General features: G+C 36.0%; 1 protein-coding gene across 1 annotated transcript in view; it reads left to right on the top strand.

Annotated features, from left to right (window-relative positions):
- The first annotated feature begins 1,834 nt into the window (after positions 1–1,834).
- The window catches only part of LOC140227694 (uncharacterized), a 50,306-nt gene continuing 34,561 nt past the window's right edge, over positions 1,835–17,579 (top strand). Inside the window, exons 1-6 of the mRNA XM_072308108.1 lie at positions 1,835–1,865; positions 4,720–4,890; positions 8,395–8,527; positions 9,144–9,206; positions 11,463–11,658; positions 12,279–12,522. Of these exons, the coding sequence (XP_072164209.1) occupies positions 1,835–1,865; positions 4,720–4,890; positions 8,395–8,527; positions 9,144–9,206; positions 11,463–11,658; positions 12,279–12,522 (838 nt within the window). The remainder of the gene's footprint in view (positions 1,866–4,719; positions 4,891–8,394; positions 8,528–9,143; positions 9,207–11,462; positions 11,659–12,278; positions 12,523–17,579) is intronic.

Here is a 17,579-nt window from a genome sequence, read left to right as displayed (position 1 = left end):
TCAGGTGGAATGTTTATATATGAGTAGCGTGACGAGTGGCTGGTCACAGAGAGCAGCTCAGCATTCGCCAATTTTTTCGTCAGGTCATTCGCTCGTATTCGTATCACTTCGCAATCCATAGTTTGTCATAGTATCTCTTAGACTTGCCTTCGTGTATGCATCGCCTTTCAAATTTAGTAAAAGTCAATCTTAGTTTCCCTTCGCATATTAGATGGCAAGTGAAAATACGTTTGTCATAGTATCTTCTTTTCTATGCGTAAGTCATATCTAGTCATCGTGTTGCTTCGTTTAGGGTTCTTTCGAGATCGGTCCACCGTGGCAAAAGCGCGATGAGGGACTATGCGTGACGATAGCATACGAACGATAAACGAACGATTACCGCAGATTAAATAAGAGATGCAAATGACAGACGATTTTTCAATTCGTCGGGAAATTTTAAACATGTTCAAAAATCCCGTGCGAATTTGAATAATCGCAACTGTTAGTTCAGAAGGTGTACGAACCCAAACACGAAGGGTAAATATGACTTACTATTAATTACCATTGAAAACTATTTTTCCAAAAATGCCTTTCGCCAGCCATCGCAAGTCATATTTCAGGCAATTCGCTCAGATGTGAGGGGGCCTTTACACTGAATCTCTCATCGCATGGTAATACAGATTTAGTGTACACATCTACATGGAATCAGACTAAGCACGCAGTACTGCAGCCTTCATTGGAAATTGATTTATAAGTCTAATCTTCTGCAGATACACTTTGTAGTAACAGTGAATCTATTTTTACAGCTTGTGACTGATGGCTATTGATATTTTGATGGTGAGGAAAAGTTTGCCAGGCATGGTTGTTTGCTGCATGGTTCCCTCTCATCTAACCCGTTTGTCGTTTCCTCAACGCTACTACAAGTGCCATACCTGAGGTTGGTCAGTATTACTCTTCATCGACCAGGAATTGGTCTTTAGTTTCTACACTGATAAGTTGATGGCTACAATATTGATTTTTAGCCAGCATTGAAACAATGGCTTCCTTAGTATGGTTGTTAGTTTGCATCATCTTTTCCAGTCCGTTCCTCACTTTTTCGACGCAAGGAACAACGACATGGGGTAGGTATTTTTTTCTTTTTGATTTCCATGAATTCAAAATGCATTTCCTATAATACGTATTCTTTTCCCGAGATGCTTACATTATTCAGTTTGGTTACAATAGGTCATAGCCGACATTTGAACACTCAGTCTCAATTTTTCCCCTAGCAATCAGGCAAGTGCATGAGTACTTGAAGTGCTAGTGTAAAGGGCGAGAAACTTTATTTTCTGTGGGAAAGAGAAAACAAATCTATCCTACTTAAAACAAAAGCAGACATTGTACTCTTTCTGTTGAAACAGAACATTATCATACCTGGCGTTATTAACAGACCCTTTTGACATACATAATTCTTAATGATCATCTTCAGTTAACCCAGTGCCTACAGCCGTGGTATGCGTCTTGAGCAATATTATGATACTGGTATTTCGTAAGATTTAAAGATTTACCTTCCAGATCTCTCTGTCTCCTCTAGTTATCCATCTGAACTGCTCCGGTGATCCAATAGACGGGAACATATCGTGTGATGAAAACTGCGTCCAAAGCCGTCACAGTTGGCTTATACAGGCAACCTCTGGACGGCGAGTGCTTTCAGAATTTGAGTCAATCAACAACCCAAGGACGGGATTTCATATCATCGATGTTTTATCTACTAAAAAAAATCGCATGCTGATTAAGAATCATACGTTGCCGTCTCCAGTTTTATCACTGTCCCATCAAGTGAATCTACAGTTATGGTATATATACTTACCCAGTAATGTTCAAGTTGAAGGTGCAATGCTTCAGCGGTAAGTATTACAGTCTTCATCATTATTGTAAATACAAGCAGGTTTTCAGTTAACAAACTGAAATGTCCTTCTTCGATTTTATAACGTTTCCCCAATAGCAGAATGTTCATTTATGTATACATTGACAAAGACATAGAAACACAAACAGAAACACGCACACACACATAAAATGATAGTGGTTAGTATTTCCATGGCACAAACGGTAGCTACATATTAACAATACATTTTAGATTAGTGTAATTTGTATAAGAACTCATGCAGAAAATCGGGGAAAGTGTCCAGTAGATTGTAATGTTGTCATATAATCCTCACCTGAGTCATGAATTTGTGAAGTTATTCATTACAACTACTGCAATTGCTGTTATGCATCTTCATTCATTGTATAGAACTTTTGAAAATGCAAGTTCTGTTTAGTGTTGCACGTGCTACCATTTCTTGTGGCTCATTATTGTTTAGCAGCCACAGTCTTCTTCTACTATATCTTTTTACCAATTGTCTCCCTCTCCACTAATTAATTTGTAAGATCGCAACTGCTTATCTTCATCTTTGAACAATCGGTAACTACTTCGTCTTTTAAATCATTTTATACTTGTACGCCATCGACAGTGGACTCGTCTTTTGCCTCTTAGTTGCCATAGGAAAGTTGGTAAACAGTTATGCCTCCCGATGTTTACACGGATCACCCGTGACGACAATAAATGTGATATAATATTAACAAAGTCTAATGGAATGCACTCAAAATTGTCTTGTATAATTGCGCTATATGACGTAAATAACAACACACTTCGAGATGAGGTGGGCGATTTTGTTTACACATAACGATAAAACAGTAAAAAAAAAAAAGAAATAGAATAATAACAAGAGGAATGAATGCAATGGTGTGAACAATGTAACAATAAGAGTTATATTTACAATAATGATTATTGCGACAATCGTTATGAATACGAGGTCTGCTGTCTCTGCTGAATTCAAAAGTTAAAAGTGACTTTTAGTATAGGACAAAATGCAACGCATCGTACTGATCACAGACAACATTTCGGGTTACTTAACACCTACAAGTATTAATGTTGTATGTGCACAGATATAAGGACAATAAGGAAAGGATATTATGTTTTCTTTTTTTACTGGTTAGTTTAGACTGAATTAGTCAAGGTGCAAGTACGGTTTGACGAGATTGATATCATTTATATTTCCCGTTATATGGAGATCTCAAAAAGATCAAAACCTAATCGGATACTATTTACAACATTTTTATCATTTTTTTTTTGTAAGATATTTCCGAAAATCTCAGTATTCAGATCAAAAGCGTAATAACGCTCAATTCTTACTTCTAGTGCTAGATCTTACAAAAAAAAAAAATGTCCCACTTTTGATGCGAAATAATTCAAAAACTATATGTGACCCTGCACCACAAAACAAACAAACAAAAATGGATCTTTAATTAAGGACAGATTCTAAAAGATGAGACTCTAAGTTTTAAGATGATGTATAACTCAAATCAAATTGACTCTCCTAACCTAAATATTGGAAAGAAAGCACACACTCAGGAAAAGTGTGAATTGAAGTACAGAGTGTATTCAAGAACTTTAATTTGTACCAAGCTGTGCTGGCTGTGCGATGAATGGAACAAAAAACAGGATGTTGACCAACGGAGCAAGAACAATGAAGGGATAATCAAATTAAGCTCAAATTGAGCATGCTTCATAAGCACATTCTGTGCATACCAACTTTCAACGCAATATCATTATTTTTTTTCAAAAGTTATCAAAGTTGAAAGTGAAGAGTGTGTACAAGGTTTTTAAGAAATGAAAAGGGGATTCTACAGACACACCTAATCACACTAATCTATAAAAAAAAAAAATTCAAGATAAACTGCTAAAATACACACTTTCCTGTTCGTTATATGACCCCAAATTATAGCATAGTGTAGAAGAAGACTTGCCCTTTCAGAAAATAAAAAAAAGTCAAGATTGGCTAGGTTGACCCATTTCACCTACTTTCAGTCCTCACACAATATCAGTATGTGCGACTTTTTGTTTTCGTTCTTTGATATATATCAGATAAACACAGATATTGATTTGGGCAATAGCTGAATAGTGTACAATTTTGTTGGAGGTAATTTAAAATGAGTCATGCTTTCATATTCATGCCCCCTTCAACTAAATTGTACACTAGTCAGCTATTACTCATATGAATGACAGTGTTATCTGATATAGTTTTCGAACTATTAAGGATCAAAAGTGGGAAATGTTTTTTGTACTATAGTGTCAAGGAGTTTTCTTTAAGAGTGAAAACAAGTTATAATCACTTTACTCCTGTATTAAAAGGATGGTAAAGTAATGGTTGAGGTGCGGATTTGGCCTTTAACTTTTTGTGAGATACCAAGACACTACTTATGAAATAGAACAGAGCTAACTATTCGAAGAGGAATTCAAAGTATATTGATGAAAATCAGTGTTGGAATGGCTGGGACATCAAAAAAAAAAACAAACAAACAAAGTGAAACAAAGCCATCGTAATAAAAGGTGGATCCCACCTTTTATTTGGATCGCTCTGTTTTGGGGTATCTTAGACATTTCAGAGCAATTTTCATCAAATAGACTTTGAGTCCCTCTTGGAATTACATGCTCTTTCATATTTCATATAAGGTTTCTCACTATCTCACCAAGAAATGTTAGAAACCTGAAGTTAGGTCTCAACCAAAACTATACGATCCCTTCAAGATCGTGATGTAGCATAAAACATATTGATCACTCATTTCTGTCATCATCAATGAACCAAGGCTTTTAATTAGATCTCATTTATTTTTAAGAACCATCTGTCACACTGGATGGTGGACCCTCTCCCTTGGAAGGATTGGTGCTCCTCCAACCAGACAGCTATGTCTGCTATGATGGATTCAACGACAAAGCTACCGAACTGATCTGCGGAGAGCTTGGCTTTCTAGCGGCAGAAGAATATTCAATTCAGAGTTTGCCCCGCACAGCAACACGTAACAAGACTCAGAGGTTGACATGTTCTCAGGGTAAGCAGTGGCGGATCCAGAGGGTGGCGCAACCGGCGCACGCCCCCCCCCCCTTTATGTTTCGTTAAAAACAAAAGAAATAACAAAAAAAAAATGAAATGAAACCCCGAAGCGGCACCAGAAATATTAGTTGCGCCCCCCCCCCCCCCCCTTTACAGAATTCCTGGATCCGCCCCTGGTAAGTGTTATGGTGTACTGGCAATTTCACTAAACCTGTTCTACCTAGAATTCGCATTAACGGCGTACTACATAAATAGTCACGATTTGATCAAATGAAAGAAAAAGAGAGAAAAAAATTAATATATTCGGTGAACAGCTATGAATGAATACTGGCTGTATTCAGAGGATGATGATACAGTACTAAAGTGAAAATTGCCATGTTAGATAACGGCACGTCTAAACAATTCAGTTGCAGCAACTGGTAACCCTACACTTCTTAGCTTTATCACCGTTTGTGTTGTGTCTCTTTTTTGATAAAGTGGGATGACTACTAGTATTTGGAATTATTCAAGAACCGAAAAATCTCGGGATTTAGAAACAGATCTGCCACAAGCAAAAGTTAATGTCCTGCGATTGTGCATGATTCTGAACCGGTGGATGGTGTGCCCACGTGAAGGGTTTAAACCATCTTGTTCATGTATATAAGCACCTGTTAGGAACTGAACTCAGAACCTCCAGATTAAAAGTCTTTTCCTGTACACAGCAGTGTTTGGTAAAATGGTGCATGCACCACGTGTGTCATGCGGTTTTAGTATAGGTTTTCCCGGCCTATTTCGCACTTTTGTCAATGTTTGTCAGTCGTATTCCTTATTGCTGCATTAAATTTAGCAAAATTTAGCGAAGAGCACATGTTGGGTATTTCAATTTTGTGATCTCCTCCTTCAAAATCATTTTGGAGTATTCAAATTACCTTTAACCTCACTCTAATCAACACTTTTTTTAATTGAAATTCGTAAAACAAGCACCATTTCGTTATTCGTTCATTCAATGTGGAATGATATAGTGACGTCATCACGTATATGCTGCGCTCGTTCATTCCAATTCATTTTGGGGCATCCAATTTAGCATCTTTTGTAGTCAATTAGCACACATGTTTATGCTTTGGTTCTTTCTGTATTTTTTTTTTCTTCAACATAGTTATTGTTGTGTAAGCGTCATTACATTTTTTATTTTCGTATTCATTCTGGAGATTTTGGCAACAGTTTTTTTTTTCAATGTTTTTCAAAATTGAGTCTCCCAGTCCGAAGTGCATGTGGCCACAACTTATCTGTCCGTTGAGCGCTTTATTCCGAGTGTGTTGGCCAGTTCTAGGAAGTGAAGGTTATGATCATAAAATGTTCCTATGATTAGTGATGATTCTTTCTCTGCCTTCTTGAGATATGTCCTTATCTAACTTGTGCTGTCATGACTGCAAGAAGATGAATTTAATCTGTAGTATTGGTTCTTGTAGGCCTATAATGACATATTTGAAAGAAAAGGGGCGTTACACAACAACAAACTCAAGTTACATAGGGTCAAAAATATGATACTTTTACTGCTTAACAGTGTGTTGATGAAACAAAAAGTCATATAGAAATACACGTTTGAATGTTCTCACTTTTCATAAAAGAAATAGCATGACGTTTATTTGAATGAAAATGTCTGGAATTTGACTGCCCATTCGCGAAATTGAATGACTCAAATTACCTTTTTGTCAAGTGATGGCGGATTGAATTGAAGGTGGAGTACCAGTTAATTTGAATGCCCTTTTTACGAATTCGAAAGCCACATGTGCAAATTTCATTGATCGAAATGCTAAATTGAATGCACACGTTGCAATTTTGAAAGACAGACTGTGCGATAACGAGGGATTTTGCTAAATTGAATGAACCTTCTATCAAATGGACTGACAGACAGAAAAATTAAAAATTTGAGAGGAACAGAGGATATTGTATGTTCAAACAGTAAATTACTATCATGAAATACATTGCAATCAACGAAGAGATAGTTATCTCTTCATACATGGAAATATAACATGTAAATGATATTCACAATATCAATCCATAGATTCTAAACGTGTAATGGGCTGTTCACTGGCTACCACTGAGTGTCCTTCGGATAAGCTTGCCAGACTCAAGTGCCGAGGTGAGGTTATACATTTTGTATGTACATATGCATGGTACGTACGCATGTATTATATGAACGTGTGTATAAATACATGATACATGAGTGTGTATGTGTCTGTCTGTCTGTCTGTCTGTGAAGATATAAATTGGAACTATAGGTGCCTGGCTCTGGCCCCATGCTAGTGAAATTAAGCAGCGAAGAGCAAGAATTTTAGCACAGTAGGCCTACACAAACCAACCCTACATTTTGTATGTATACAGCAGCATACATCTGATTCATGATAGATGCATTGAGCCTTGTTTCTACATCTTCATACCAATACATGCTGCATTGGTATGCTTTACTATACTTCGGTTCATGTATAATGATCATCGCTTTATTAAAGGGAAGCATTGTCCGTTTTTATTCTATTCATTTATCATATCAAAATTACCTATCAAGTGACACTGGGTCCGTCTGATAGCTGCTTTCAGAAGCAAATCTAATGTTGGATAACCATCATTCTGTTTCTACGTAGTGCCTGGATTTCTCGGATGCTATCAGGGTGACTATCAGGTATTTCAGGCTTATCCTGGATATGAAGTTCATTCTTACGAAGAATGTGCGTCTACCTGTGCAAGACGCCCAATTCGCCATGACACTGCTGTCATGCATCGGAGCATGTGTTCATGTTTTCAACAAATGGATTACAGCGCCTGTTCCTCAACCTGTTCTCACAGTTGGGAGTGTCCAAGTGAGGAAGAAAATGCTCGCTACTTTTTTAAAGGTGAGTAATACTAATCAAATTCTGTGACGATAATAGGTAATGATACCAAGGGCCTATCATCTCTCTCCCTCTCGTTCTTAAACTGCATTCAGTATTACCGCCATTTTTGTCACCATCAGCAATCTGCGATATATATTTAATCATGTTGATTGCCATTGTACATCCTCCTGTGACACTAATCACTAACGAAATTCATATTTTCTGTTGCTATAAAATCTATTTTTTCTACTAGTTTTCTTTGCTAAATTTGTCGCATGCAGTTTCTACAGTCCCTACCTCTCTCTTTCCAATCATTAGTTCTGACGTCAGCTGACAATAATTGCAGGGGCTATCATTTCATTCATTTTTACAGTTCTCTGGGATTGGTATATAGACAAAAATGATAGGCGTAATTTAAATAATATTAAAGGATGTGATATGTCACGAGCAAATAAAACAATTTACACGTTTCAACCAAATGAAACGTTGGCACAAATAAAGATTTTATTGATGAAAAATCAATTTTGTTGATACATACATATATATATATATATATATATATATATACATATGTGTGTGTGTGTGTGTGTGTGTGTGTGTGTGTGTGTGTAACTTCATTTCGAGACACTGTTGCTTTTCTGTGTCGTAAATAGTTTCGGTTGCGGTTTGTGATCATCCCAGCCATGTGGCTAATGGTGATTGGAGCTCCAATATCGCGAGGTTCGGGTCCATGATAACTCTCACCTGTAGAGAAGGTTACATCATCGACGGAGGCGCCATACTTCAGTGTGTTGGAAGACCCGGATGGTCGAATTACTTCCCTGTTTGGAATGTTTCAGTACCATCATGTCTGGCAGTCGAACAGCAAACAATTGGCTCGTCACAATCCGAAAATGAAATAAGATTCGTTATTCCAAAGGATCAACGTTAAACAGAAAATAAAAAGAAATAAAAAAAGAAAGTATCGTTTCATTGCGTTCTTTGGCATTTGTATGTCTGTCTGTAAACATATATATATATATATAGATATATATATATATATATATACATATATATACAAGTGTGTGTGTGTGTGTGATGTATGTATGAATGTATATATACATATGTTCTGTGGGATGCTGGAAAATAGCTCATCTGAATCAAGCTTGTTTATTTCTCCATCATCATCCTGACACGCTTTCTACAGAATTGTGTTTCCGTACAGGAAATAAAATCTGACAACGCTTTTCAACAAAAAAAAAAAAAAAAATGGCTGTAAAGGTGGAACTATATTTTCTCGTGTATAAGTACATACATAGGTACGGAAATATTGTGATGATGGGGCTCTCAAAAGGGTAGTTATCTGTCGCTGGTTTGTATACTACCTTTGTCATAATTATAGTGGTCTTCGTTTCGTAAACAGGCAACAGACAGACCAGTCTACAATTGACTACATCAGCGATATCAAGCTCTACGTCTCCTTCAAGTGAGTAGTCCGACACGTTACGTTTTGTGCATTATTTTCAATTTAGCCCTTCCTGTTTCCTTTCTCCTTAAATTACGATTGGTAATAAAAAATAACAAGCAAGAAAGACAAACATGCAATTTGGGAAATAGTCATGCGTACACAAAAAATGTACAAAGCAATCCACAAAGATCTACTGGCATAGATCGCACAATGTATATCAAAATCTCATTAACATCTCATTAACAGGGAATATGCCAAAACACCAGTACATGTATTGACTTTGCTATTAGAGCAATATACCCACATCAATAAGCCAGTTCACAATTAGTTTACATGTCAAATGGCCCCTACCCACACACTTTCAAATAACATCGAGCGGTCTTGTGATAAAGCATTCATATGCCATCTGTGTAATCATTGAAAAATGAATGCACGAAGATCTTTTCCTAAACATTGTTGATGAATCACTTCATCCGACCGTTCAAACAAGTGTGAAACACATTAAGAGGACGTTCTACATGTGAGGTATCTTGCATGGGGAATCTTTTCCTTTTGAGGTCAATGAGGTTTTTCACGCAGAAACGAAGCAAAACATGAATAAATAAATAGATACATGTTATAATACAGCTGTAGGAATCCTATGGTATATTATGTATATCTCATACACACTTTTGCATTACTGTAACCGTTTCGTGTTGGTTTAGTCAGGTTTACTTTTTTTTCCATTCTTCCCACCCCTGCAAGTATAATATGCGAGTAAAACGAGTGTTCTTTGTGTATTAAAAGTGAACCAGTAAATGAACACGTGCTAACATGGTTCTTATGCATAGATCAAAACTCGGCCAAATTAGAGATGAATAAAAACTGTATACTGTTAATGTATGTAGCATGTCCATGCACAATTGTGCACGTGCTCCTGGATGTATCTGCTTTTGTATGTTTCTGTATTCCACTTTCATGTTTCTCAATAACTCTGTTTTTTTCTTTCTTCCGAGGGACCTATATTTGATACAGGCTTACTTAAATCGTTTTGCAGTAGGTTTTTTACACTAAATTAGTAAGATTTAGTCGAATACACCACTTTTTACATTCTTTTCGTTTTTTAGAATCATTGTCATGTTTCAAATGTCCCTTAGCTTTAAAGAAGAAACTGGAAATCTCTACTTGTAAATGTCTTGTTTGCAACAGTATAATGCGAAAATGATAAAGAGTTATGTTCCAATCTTCTGTTTTTCTGTTTTGTGTCATGTTTAAGAAAGTGGAAATGAAAGTCGATACAGACCACATGCTATGTGTCTGTATCTTTGTATTCTTTTATAACAATAGAAATAACATGAGAATAACTCCTTATATCATTTTTTTTTAATCTTGGTTGCAATTATTTTCCACATATCTTCGTTTATATAAATGTCTGTGTTTTTAATTCAACAATTCTTAATGATTATATTTCAGTGATAACCTTGACCCATGTGACGAAAGTGGTGATTTACAGCCTAGGAGGCATTTTGTTTGTTGCACTCGCACTGCTTGTCATCATTTGTGTGGCGAGGTGCAAGAGACAGAAAAGGTAATTAAGTTTTTATATAAAATGACTTAATCAAGGAAGTTTGGATTTCCGAAAATCAGCTGTATCCCCGAAGTTTTAAATTCACCTTGTCATAAGATGTAATAAATATGAAATATAACTGTATTAAATTATGGTCTGCCTTTCTAGTCATTTTTAATAGTTTTCTATAAATTTGCAAGGGAAATTATACGCTGATGGAAAGCTCTAGTCTGAAGTCAAATTCAAGCTACCCAAAAGCTACCGTTAGCAGAAACTGAGTTATTGATTTTATTCTGGCTTTAAAGACGACCGACCAAACATACAAACACCTAGTAATTTTGTGTAATGTTCAATTCAATACAAAATGTATACGAACTCTCACTCTCACATAAGAAAAAAAAAACAACAAAACTGATGATATTTACTTTCACATCGACACATACAATGATTGAATTAAACACTCACTGCAATGGACCACAAATTTCAGAAAATACCCCGTATTTGTACGTTACACTCTTCAGAGGAAATATTACCATTTCTACAAGTTACCATAGTCCGTTTTTTTAGACATTTTCTTACCGAATGCTAACCGAACAGCCCAGCCCCAAGACTGTGGTATATAACGCTGTGCCCGTATTTGAGTAAAGTAATCTATTTCCTCAATGTCGTCGTATACATCAGATTTGTCTCAAGTCTTTTCTCCTCCTTGTCTCCTCAATAAAACGTAGACATCCAGCAGATTCAAATGAAGGAAACTTACAGATGTATCCCACTGACACTTCATCCCGAAAGTCAGGCACAGAAGATCATGCCATTTTATTGCACACAACAAGTACCGACGCTCGCTTAGTGTATCAACCTTTGTCTGAACATCAGGGCAACCAAATCGGAGACGCGCATCACATCTACCAGAACTCAGCGAAGGTACATTGTAATAGTCAATAATGTTCGTATCTTTCAGATCACCGTTTCTGACTACTGAGCCTGTAGCTGCCCCCACCTGTGCGGCTCATGGGAATCATTGCTGTAGACTCAAAATATGAATCACATGACTGACATGGCTTAAACACGATGATATGATATTTTTCCTTTCATATGGCGATAGGCAGATTGTGAAGTAGGAAAAAAAAAGATGCCCACAATTCGTGGAAGATAGTTAATGCTTTTCGTACCACATTGAATAGAAAATATACTTCCCTCTCTCGAAAGGAAAATTTGGTGTCTTTTCCCGGTACATCGTCAATTTATCTGCAAGTGTCTGCCTTTCTTTCACGCAGACTATTGATAATAAATTATGAATAACTTTTTGGACCTTAAGATTGTGACTCCAGGACTTAATACCAGAATTTGAGAGGTAGGAAGTTTTCAAAATTGCAACGACATTTTCTAGTTTGAGGGGAATGATAATGATGATATTAGCAAGCATGACTTTTTTTTCAATGTCATTGCGTGCATACACGTATCTCTATATAAAAAAATAGATGTTTATGTCAGCAAGCAACAGGCATTTACGATAAATCAAAATACTTTCTTCCGTTTTCCAGGTTGAAAGCACGGCAGCCAAAGCCAAGAAAGAGATCTATATGGATATGTCAGGTACGGTGAAGGAGAAGATGAAGGAAAAAATTCCGTCTGTTCAATCTATGAGTATTTCGCCAACCGAAAGAGACACTGGTGAAGACGGGTACCTCCTTTCTAATGTCAGAGTTACTGGGAACAAACCTTACACTGGTTCAACGGCAAAGGCTTGTGACATTGACAATGTTCCATTCTGTGGTGACATCACCAGTAAAGCACTATCAATGCATATCAGAGCTGAAGATGACAGTGTTAGATCAGGGCACCTCCAAACGTCAATTTATGCAGAAATCACCTCGCCTTCCGACCAAACTGCGGCTATTCAAGAACCACAGTATTACCCACAGTATCCGATTGTTGCTAGGAGTGAAACATGTCCCCCTTCTGCGATGAGTTTGAACGATCGTCTGTATTCTGTATCTATCTACTCAAGCAATCAAGAAGCAGAGCCTGAGATAGATGGAAATGGATATCTCGTTCTTGAAGCAAATGCATGCACAGGTGAAATCGTTGGTGACCGGATTGTAAACAAAGAAACAACGCCTTGTAGCGCAACATCTTTGTATGAAAATGAAATTTCTCTGGAATCAGATCTTCATAGGGCACATAATCTCAAAGACCAATTAAATTCTAGAGTGTACGAGAGTATTTCTAACCTAGGTCTCTACATGCCTTAACGTTTTAATCAAGTGCATGTGTATAATGTGAAATACAATCTTACTCAGTGATGTACCTGGAAGTTCTCTATTTCACTGATGTACACAACTCCAATACAATTGCTATGCGCTAAAGTTGCTATACTTAATATCCCAAGTGTACTATCATTTTGATTTTCAAAATGAATTCATTCTATATCAACTTTCCTGGCAATAAACAAGGGACATAATTTGATGTTTAAAACATGTGAGAAACCAATGAGTTATTTACGGTATTTATGTCGCCATATTGCGTCTTCAAACTCATTTGGCTTAAGATGGATTTAAGGCGAAAGAATGACATGATATACACTTGTTTTCTTCTCGCTGAATCATCAATGGATGATAGGATGCGTGTCATGAGACCAACACCCACGAATCATACTGCCCACGAGTCTTGCAGCCCAGGAGTCATACAGCCCATGAGTTTGACAATAGCCAAACAAGGTCCGTGGGACCAATACATTGTAAAAGAATTCCACTCCAGAATTTTATCAATTTCATAAGAGAGAGAAAAAGATCATTGCAAAACAGTACAAAAATGATCAAAATTGGGTAAGAATTGAAGACAGTCTAAAAGGTGTTTTTTTTTCCCCCGAAAACACTTCTTCACTGGTGGTTATTAATACTCAAACAAGTAAGTTAAAGATATCAAGCTATTTCTCATTTATTTCATATGCGCAAAATTACGAAAATAATATCATATTTCAGCAATATATAAATTGATATACAACTTGATTTAAAGCCACTCTGTATTGGCTAAAGATAATTTTTTGTTCCGAATTCCATATATAACATACTTTTAAAAAAATTGTGAGGGCATGACGTCATCAACTCTCTCATTTGAATATTCATAAGGACTTGTCAAGAAATGTTTTCCATGAAAACACGTGAAATTTCAAAGTGTTATATCTCCTTGGTTTCGTATTCGATTTTTGTCGTTGATTGAAACACCCTGTAGGGAACGTTTTTTTTTTCTCTCTCTCTTTCTTTTTGAGTGTATCCTTTTTTTAAGGGTGCATATTCTCTTAAAGGGACTGTACAGTACTGGTTGAGGTGGGGATTCATGTTTTGAACATTCCTAAGTGAGATAATGAGAAACCTCTTATGAAATATGAAAGAGCATGTAATTTTAAAAAGGATTCAACGTTTATTTGATGAAAATTGGTTTTCAAATGGCTGAGATATCCAAAAAAGTGCTAATAATAAAAGGCGACATGCCACAACTTTATTAGGATCTATTTGTTTCACCTTGTTTTTGGATATCTCAGCCATTTCAAAACCGATTTTCATCGAATAAACTTTTGATACCCCTTAGAACTGCATGCTCTTTGACATCTCATAGAGTGGTTTCTGAATATCTCGCTAAACGTTAAAAGCTAAATCCTCACCTCGACCAGAACTGTACACACCCTTTAAACCCTGTTGTATCTGTCGAACTCGAGGGCTGTTTTTACTTAGTGCCGAAATCATGAGCCTTATTGCCTAGATGGTGTCGAACTTGGGGACTGTGTGACTCGTGGGCTGTATGACTCGCGGGTGTCGGTGTTTTGGGATGATAGAAACCTGAAAATACACTTTAAAACAACGAGTACAAGCATTCATCGGAATGAATAACATTAATAGCAGCAACAGCATACATTAGCAGGTTAAATTATTTGGGATTAAAATGATGAGTGCAAGATATACAATGCCTATAACTCCTATTTTGACAATCAGAGGTGCTAGAGCACTCTGATTTTAGAATGATTTCATCCAAATAATGCGACTTATAAGTTCTTCTCCATCCATATTTGAAAAGATTGTTTTGCTGAAGCCATTAGATACTTTTTATTCATGACAAATCAATGATACATTGAATGTGGGCATGTGTGATTTGTACAGCTGTATAGTGAACAATATTGCACAGTTGTATATTAAACAATATTATTGCACAGTTGTATATTAAACAATATTGCACAGTTGTATATTAAACAATATTGCACATTAATGTGTTCCTTGAACGGGGGAAGGTTATCATAATCATGTCTCGACGAGAAGTATGCTGATAAAATAAGACATGAAAAGTGTGCTTGATGATATCAGCATGACATTTTCGAATATCCTAAGTTTGATATACAGTACTGAATTATGAGGGTTTTTTTCATCAATATTCAATATGATTTTCCCGTCTTATCAAGAACGTACTGAAAGTTAGATTGTTTGTTTTTTAGACAATCACATTGTCTCTACCACGATTAATTCTGCTTTGCCTCAAGGCATGTGTATGATTATGATATTCTTTTTTTATCAGCTTAAGTAGAAACTAAGACAGGCGCACATGCACTTCGCAATAAAACTTTTTTTAAGGACGAGAGCGGGGTAAAAACGAAGCTCTGCTGAGGTCTCTGTCACTTGAGATAATTTTGCAAAACCTCATCTTGTTTTAAAATCCACTTGAATAGAAACAAAAACCCTATTTGCAATAGAGTTGCCTATAACACTGTAGAATGAAGTTGTTGATAAGCTCTATCACGGAATCCCAAAGCTATACCGACTTCTTTGTTACCCTGGATGCTCCTATACAACCTTATTTCATTTATTATCAAATCCACTTGAACAGAAACAAAAAGGCTTTCTCAATATAAGGTCGTATACACTTCCAATGAAGCTTTTGATCAGCTTGATTAAGGAAAGACAAAGTTGTACCGAGGTCTCTGTATACTCGAGGGTATTCTGTACAACCTCATACACTGCATATTCTCATAATACATGAGCCATTTCTCCATTAGTACATACTGCTATATCAATGGGAAATTATGAGTTTGCTGGAAGGAAGGATGAAATAGAATAAGAAATAAATCTAGACTGATAGTACTGGAAAGAATTGAAATTGACTGATTTGATTGAGCAAGAGGTAGTGAGAGGTTTGTTTGTTTATTTGGTTTTTATTGTTCCTTATTCCACGTTTCAACAGATAAACCATGAACATAACATAAAACATAAAGATGCATGGGTGAATTAAACATGTGAAATAATTTATGAGGAGTCTACATAGAAGCATTGCTTGTAAGGTGTAGATTTCCAGATGCTGATATGAGGTAATTCTTACTAGATATCTTTAACTGAAAGGAATGACAATTTATGAAGTAGGAAAATATAGAGGTCAAAAAATATTTTTAAAAAAGAAGAAAAAGAAAAGAATATCCGCAGCACAAAACTACTAGAGAGTGGGCTGATCACCCGAGCGAGGCACATGCCAGATACAATGACAGAAATACGAAGTATGATCAAAGAAAGTCCAGGAGGATTGAAAAAAAAAAAATCGCTATAAGTATGAATGCAGAAAAACTAGTTTAAGCTTATGCTTAAATGTATTAAGAGATTGAGATTAGGTTATTTCTCTGGCACGGTCATTCCAGAATTTAAGTCCTGTGGTAGTTATTGCTTTGGAGCAGATAAATACCGTCTGTACAGGAGAAAGGTGAAAAGAATCTGTTTTGTCTCGTAGGGTAACTGATACATAAATGATCCAATATTGAAATAATACAAATCCTGGATCTTGAGTTTTCTACTGGAAAAAAAAAAATAAGGCATTAGTGTGTTCAAAAAATTTAGGCATTCAAACAGTGTGTGTTCAAAAAAAAAATGTGAAGTTGATTATCCCCATAATATGGCTCTTTTCTGTATCAATAGTAAAAATTTAAGTCTTGTTGTCCAGCAGTTTCCCCATGCCAGGATTCCATAACCTATATAGGGCCATAAAAGAATAGAATATAATGAATGCAAAACATGCTTAGGAAAATACTGCTTTAACTTATACACAACAACTACATTTTTTTTTTGATAGTGATTTACGCAGAAAATCAACATTAACTTTCCATGTGAACTTTCAATCAATATAAACACGAAGTAATTTTATATATTCAACCTGATTATTAAATTCCACGTCGTTTACAAACAATTTGCCTGGTAAAGCATTGATTGTTTACTGAAAAAATTGTGTTTTAATCAAATTCAGCTACAATTTATTAGCCTGAATCCCCTTAGAAATATAAATAGATAGAGGAAATTGTAATGGAGGTTCGAGGAGTGTTGTATAGAAGGTAGATCATGATTTATAGTCATACAACAAAAACATCCATTCATATCCAACACGGACCCGCAATAACATTCATATGAATAACCCAAGAATTTTATTGACTCACAAATCCTTAAGACAATACGGACCTGATGAACGGAATGCTCTCCGTAACCATTTAAAGCAATGTACACCTTTCTTAAAGCCATTCAAATAAAACGATAAAATGACCGACAAATGCTGTTCCTTTAAAGAATCATTACATCCATAATATATTGAAAGCATAGTATTTAAAAAAAAAGGATAACACAACCACATAATCATTTTAATTCATTGTCATTTTAAAGCATAATCACATTATCAATTCTTCGCCTTTCACGTTCTAACGTGGTCATTCATAAACCGACAGAATGCCTGGTCGTTGTTGCATAGTTTCTGCTTCAATAGACCTGAACTTGCACATTTTTCCCTTCTCTTTAAAGTTTGAGAAGTAATTGCTGTCAGTATTTAAT

The sequence above is a fragment of the Diadema setosum genome, chromosome 4, assembly GCF_964275005.1.
Source record: "Diadema setosum chromosome 4, eeDiaSeto1, whole genome shotgun sequence".
In the NCBI taxonomy this organism is placed as follows: Eukaryota; Metazoa; Echinodermata; class Echinoidea; order Diadematoida; family Diadematidae; genus Diadema; species Diadema setosum.
The sequence above is the reverse complement of the archived record's forward strand: the minus strand, read 5'-3'. Positions and strand labels throughout refer to the sequence as shown.